Consider the following 6,271-nt stretch of genomic DNA (forward strand, 5'->3'; position numbering starts at 1 on the left):
ATGTTGTTGATTTGTATCAACATCTTGGCTAAGATCAGAGACCACCAGTCAGGAAAGGTTTTAAAGAAGTCAGAGGGTAGCAGATCTTCTCCAAGTCATTTGCCTGAAGCCAGCGCTGAAATTATATCTCTGACCTCTGTTGCTGCCACCGGGGCCCTGTGGATTGTCATCTGTCCCAGAGAGCTGGGATATGACCATTTATGCACTGGAGGTTTCATGCTGGGCTGCAGGCTGGAGTTTTAGTCGTGGCAGGTTGCTCTACCTCCTCTTCCTGCACCCACACGGGGGAGCATTTGGCCTGGTGCACCTCATCCAGCCCCGATTTGTGCTCCTGCACGGGAGCTGGGGCCGTAAAGTTCCCAGTGCATAATCGGTCTAAGTGGCTCGCAGTTCCAATTTTTTTGAAAAGTGATCAAACCAAGTGTTCGTGGAGTTTTGAGCTTCCAGTTGCTGATCAAATCTCATCAGCCCCCAGAAGTGTGCCTCATTTTTCTCTTTAGTGACTATCTCTAATTTCTTCCACATACCTTTTGCATAACCTTTATTTTTTGTTTTGGGCTTTTTTTGGATCAGGTTTACTTTTAACTTTGCTGCCCTTAGCATGTTAGATTCGCTCTGATCATATCTGATCCGTCTCAGGCAATTTAGTAACTTCATTTTAGGCTCTCTGCACTCTTGATCAAACCAATTGTTCTTCGGATTTTGCCCAGCCCTTATAGGTTTGTCGCTACTGAGCAGAGGTTCGAGGAAGCTAAGTATCTGAGCCAAAGGCAATAAAGCATCACACTCCCGGTCTGATGGTAACTGCTTTTCCCTCACAGTATGGTAAATTAGCAAAAGAATTAGGGAGGTCTTCCTCAACGGAGTTATCTAGTTGAACTGGCTCCAGTAAGGCCGGGCATTGTAAAATTAATGAGGGTATACTTGAGGAATTGAAGGCAAGAATAAAAAATTTTTTGCTGGCTGCAAATAATTGATGGGATCTACCTTTACGAGGTCTATTGAATCATGGTTCATCTTTAATAATTTTATTTATTTATTTATTTATGATATTTATATACCACCCACCCCGGAGGCTCAGGGCGGTTTACATGGAACGTATGAACAGTACATGAAACAATCCATAACATATGAATAATCATAACAATAATACTAATAACTGATAGTTGTAACTGTGTGGGTTCTTAGATGCTGCTGAACATGGAATTTCTGGCTGAATCTCCTGCTACACTCAGTGCAACTAATACGGTTCTCCCCTATGTGGCTTGTTTGATGGCGTTGAAGACCGCCATTAACACTGAAACTCTTTCCACACTCTGAGTATTCTCCCCCGTGTGGGTTCTTTCATGTTGCTGAAGAGTACTACTTTGACTGAATCTCTTTCGACACTCTAAATATTCAAAAGGTTACTCCCCGGTGTGGATTCTCTGATGCTGCTGAAGAGTGCGACTCTGACTGAATCTCTTTCCACACTCTGAGCATCCAAAAGGTTTCTCCCCTGAGTGGGTTCTTTGATGTTCCTGAAGACCGCCACTACGACTGAATGTCTTGCCACACTCAGAGCATCCAAAAGGTTTCTCCCCTGTATGGATTCTTTGATGTTGTTGAAGACCACCACTGCGACTAAATGTCTTGCCACACTCTGAGCATCCAAAAGGTTTCTCCCCTGTATGGATTATTTGATGTTTTTGAAGACCACCACTGCGACTAAATTTCTTGCCACACTCTGAGCATCCAAAAGGTTTCTCCCCTGAGTGGGTTCTTTGATGTTCCTGAAGATGATCACTGCGACTAAATGTCTTGCCACACTCTGAGCATCCAAAAGGTTTCTCCCCTGTATGGATTCTTTGATGTTGTTGAAGACCACTGCTGCGACTAAATGTCTTGCCACACTCTGAGCATCCAAAAGGTTTCTCCCCTGAGTGGGTTCTTTGATGTACCTGAAGACCACCACTTTGACTAAATGTCTTGCCACACTCTGAGCATCCAAAAGGCTTCTCCCCTGTATGGATTCTTTGATGTTGTTGAAGTTCACCACTGCGACTAAATGTCTTGCCACACTCTGAGCATCCAAAAGGTTTCTCCCCTGTATGGATTATTTGATGTTTTTGAAGACCACCACTGCGACTAAATGTCTTGCCACACTCTGAGCATCCAAAAGGTTTCTCCCCTGAGTGGGTTTTTTGATGTTCCTGAAGATGACCACTTTGACTAAATGTCTTGCCACACTCTGAGCATCCAAAAGGTTTCTCCCCTGAGTGGGTTCTTTGATGTTCCTGAAGATGACCACTGCGACTAAATGTCTTGCCACACTCTGAGCATCCAAAACGTTTCTCCCCTGAGTGGGTTCTTTGATGTTCCTGAAGACCACCACTGCGACTAAATGTCTTGCCACACTCTGAGCATCCAAAAGGTTTCTCCCCTGAGTGGGTTCTTTGATGTTCCTGAAGATGACCACTTTGACTAAATGTCTTGCCACACTCTGAGCATCCAAAAGGTTTCTCCCCTGTATGGATTCTTTGATGTTGTTGAAGTTCACCACTGCGACTAAATGTCTTGCCACACTCTGAGCATCCAAAAGGTTTCTCCCCTGAGTGGGTTCTTTGATGTTCCTGAAGATGACCACTGCGACTAAATGTCTTGCCACACTCTGAGCATCCAAAAGGTTTCCCCCCCGTATGGGTTTTTTGATGTTGTTGAAGAGTGCCACTGCGACTGAACGTCTTGCCACATTCTGAGCATGCAAAAGGTTTCTCTACTCTATGAGTTACTCGATGTTCTCGAAGATGGCTTCTTTGACAGAATCTCTTTCCACAGTCAGAGCATGCAAAAGGTTTCTCCCCCGTGTGAGTTCTGTGGTGTACAAGAAGTTGTGATCTATTTTTGAAGTACTTTCCACAGTGAATGCATTTCTTTGCCTCCATTATCCTGTGGTTTGGAAAATGCACATTAATTTTTATTCCAGCTTGCTTCTCAACCACATGGCCGCCTTTCTTTCTCTGAAGTTGTCCTTGATTCCTTTCCTGGTCATTCACGTTTTCCTTTCGAACTCTCAGTTTCTCCACCTCCTCATTCCACTGGTCATCCTCTGCTGGAATAAAGAGAGAGGTCCTGTCAGCCCCTAGTCCTGCTTGGCTGATCTGAACACCCTTTCCCCAGAATATCTACTCTTTAAGGATACCTCATCCTCCCCCAAACAGCCACAGCTGCCCAGAAGGAGTTTTGAACCCCCAAGAAGGCCGCCCCTCCCACTCCTGCAGGGTGTATGATTGTATGAAACCAAATGTTGCTCAGGAGGGGGTCAGAAATACCCCAGGGCTGTTCATTGCCCCTTCCCTGTGTATCACCGTCAGAGATACTCACTCTCAGCCAGCTCCTGTGGGAAGGAAACCTGCCCTTGGGATCCTCTGGAGGAATTCGCCAGGAATTCTTGGCCTGCGAGCCCTTTGTCCGTCTCCACCAGAGTCTCTCTTGGCCTTCTGGCTTCTTTTGCTGAGAAAGGGAGAGAGAGAGAGAGATCATTCTTCTATGGGGAAAGCAAGAAATTCCAGCATTTAAATTCTGTTCAAAGGCTGGATCCGTGGTCAAGGTCAAAGGCCACAATCCCACCCAGTGTCAGGGGAATGGATCTGTGAGGAAAAGCACCTCAAGGCTTAAGGTGGTTATTAAGTGTCCTGGTCCCACCTGCAGGTATTCCTGCCTTGGGTCTCCCTTTTGAGCGAACAGCCTGATCTTTGTCAAGGCCGGACTTCAGTAGGTGGGAGCTGGTTCCTTGAGAGACCCTATATCCAGTCGTGAAACCGGGAGGGAGGGGGATTAAGGGGGCTCTGACAGCCTCTGGGAAATCCCATCGAGGAGGGCCCTTGATTGGGTTGTTGACCAGATGAACTTGGGGTCCCGGAAGGTATAGGCCAAAGGGAAGCGAGGTGAACGTTATCCTCATGACGTGCTAAGGGGGCTTGAGAGCTTCCTGGGTCATTAAGATGACCACTTTTGTGCATAGTAGGGTTAGGTGGCAACCGTTAACACATATACTGCTGCGAGGTTACCAATGACAGGACTCCCGTAGCACCCAGGACATCTGTACAGATGGCCACTGAATTCGATTAAACTCATGTTTGAGGTCTGACGGAACTGCCAGGGGATGTAAAGTTTCCCTCCTGTAGAACCAGGCCCAAACCCACCCACCCGCACCCCATGCCCACACCGGTTGTGTGTTCCCAGATCTCCACGGTCCTTGTCATCATCAAAGAAAGCATTAGAGGAAAAGCATGATATTTCAACACAAAGATAAGGTTTCACAGCTCCATGGCAACCTGGGGCCACAGGCTTGAGATAGCAGCTCTACACTCGCCACCTCCAACTGGCTACGGATCCCTGGCCCTAAAGAGGCACGTCGGACCTCCACAAGGGCCAGGGCCTTTTCATTCCTGGCCCCCACCTGGTGGAAGGAGCTCCCTGAGGAGATCAGGACCTTCCTGAACTACCACAATTGTGCAGGGCCTGCAAAAGGGAGCTCCTCCCCCAGACCTAGCTAGGGATTGGCCATTCTATTGTTTGTTGAAATGATGCTCTAGTGGGGGATCAAAATGGCAGCCATTTGCAATTTTGGCCCCAGTGTGGGATCCTTACCCAGAAAGGCCACAGCCTGAGAGATCTCCAGCATGACTTCCGCGTGCAGAGCTCTTTGTCCGGGATCAAGAAGGGCCCATTCGGCCTCCGTGAAAGAGACGGACACCTCCTCCAAGGAAAAGGGGCCCTGCAGGAGAAAGCAGACCCCCCCTCAGAGATCTCTCCTGGCAGAGACTGACCCCCGGAAGGGAGGTGTCTGGGAAGGGACAGGGCGCTTGGCTTGGGCTGGGTCAAGGGGAGGGGGCTCAGAGCATCTCCCGCCTGGACCCCTCGCAGAGACTGCAGGAGCCCCCCTGGGGGAGGAGGAGGGCCCTGGGCTGACCCCCTCTCACCTCTCCTACCTGGACTGGAGGGGCAGCAGCCGATTCCACACCTCTGAGGAGACGACGGTTCAGGGGCATCTCTGTCCTGCCTGCGAGGGAGACAAAGGAGGGAGGGAGGGAGGGAGGGAGGGAGGGAGGAAGAGATTTTGCTTGTTTGTTCTCTGCCTCAAACACCAAGCTTTTTCATGCTTTTTACTAAATTCTGGGGGAGGCCGGAGGGAAACATGAGGTGTGCACAAGCCTCAGAGATTGTAAAGGCTGAACACAAGTTCCAGACCTTTGTACCTGGCCTGGGTGGGAGGGAAAGAGGGAGGGGGAAACGAGGCCGCCCGGGGAAAGGAGGTTGCTGTTTTATGTATTATTTTATGAGTAAATCCATGAGGACACAGAGTGCCGCAAATGAATTCCGCATCGTGTGACGAAGAATTTAATTTTTTCCCTGACCGGCACCCTCGACCCACCAAATGCACCCAGCCAAGAGGAGTCCTTCCCACAGGTAGACGCATCTTGGGCACGATCCATGGCCTGCGCCTTCTGCCCCTCCTCGGGCGGAGCTCCTTCGGTGGCTTCGGTCTTCACGGAGGGTCCCGACCCCTGGAACAAAAGAGAAGGAAGGGAGGAGAGCAAGGAATGGGTCTCTGCAACCACAAGGATTATCTAGGGGGGCAACAAATTATCCAGTCAAAGAGGCCGCTGACGGAGGCTAAGCAGATGCTGAACAATCCGGAAACGTTGCCACAAGCTGGATGGGCAGACCGGATTCTGAACAGGCTACTGCAGTACAGTGGGGCTTCTCGGGAGTAACCCAGTCCTGGGCTGCCCCTCCCTCCCTCCCTCGTGCAGGGCTGGGGCTGCCCTTACGGCCGTCCTGGAGGGAATGCAACGGACCTTCTCCTGCGAATGGCAAGAGAAACCCCACCGCAGTTCTGTGCCACCCAGTTCACAGCAGAGCCTCGCCGAAATGTTTCCCCGTCTGCTGCGCCCTCTGCCCCCCGTCCCCCGTGGGTCCCAGGTCCCTCCCGCCTTCGTAGACCCATCCGTATTCAGAGAGAGAATATTTACTATCAAAGATCATTGGCCTGTAGTTATAAAAGGGACCGATGACCCCTCCCTTCCCTCCCCTTTGTTACATAGTGGAGGAAAACCTACTCTCTCCCTTCCAACATCTAATCCCCCCCCCCCACACTCCATGATTTACTTGCAAGGAGACCTTCCCTAGATCCGGCTGCAATCCTCCCCCGCTTCCTTGCAAAGTGGGATCCCGCACTGGATTCTTCGCTGCTGCAGACCTGACCTCCTTCCTCTCTCTGGCCAAA

The 6,271-nt window shown here is 49.9% G+C and overlaps 1 protein-coding gene across 1 annotated transcript; it reads right to left on the bottom strand.

Moving 5' to 3' along the window:
- Positions 1-1,012: 1,012 nt before the first annotated feature.
- Positions 1,013-6,266, bottom strand: LOC143827122 (uncharacterized). Its single transcript, XM_077316391.1, is given in 7 exon segments — positions 1,013-1,322; positions 1,325-3,091; positions 3,364-3,492; positions 4,633-4,759; positions 4,974-5,044; positions 5,417-5,549; positions 6,154-6,266. Coding segments are annotated over 6 exon segments (2,325 nt in total). The 5' UTR covers positions 5,478-5,549; positions 6,154-6,266; the 3' UTR covers positions 1,013-1,152.
- Between the last annotated feature and the right edge of the window lie 5 nt (positions 6,267-6,271).

The sequence above is a fragment of the Paroedura picta genome, chromosome 17 (genome assembly GCF_049243985.1).
Source record: "Paroedura picta isolate Pp20150507F chromosome 17, Ppicta_v3.0, whole genome shotgun sequence".
NCBI lineage: Eukaryota > Metazoa > Chordata > Lepidosauria > Squamata > Gekkonidae > Paroedura > Paroedura picta.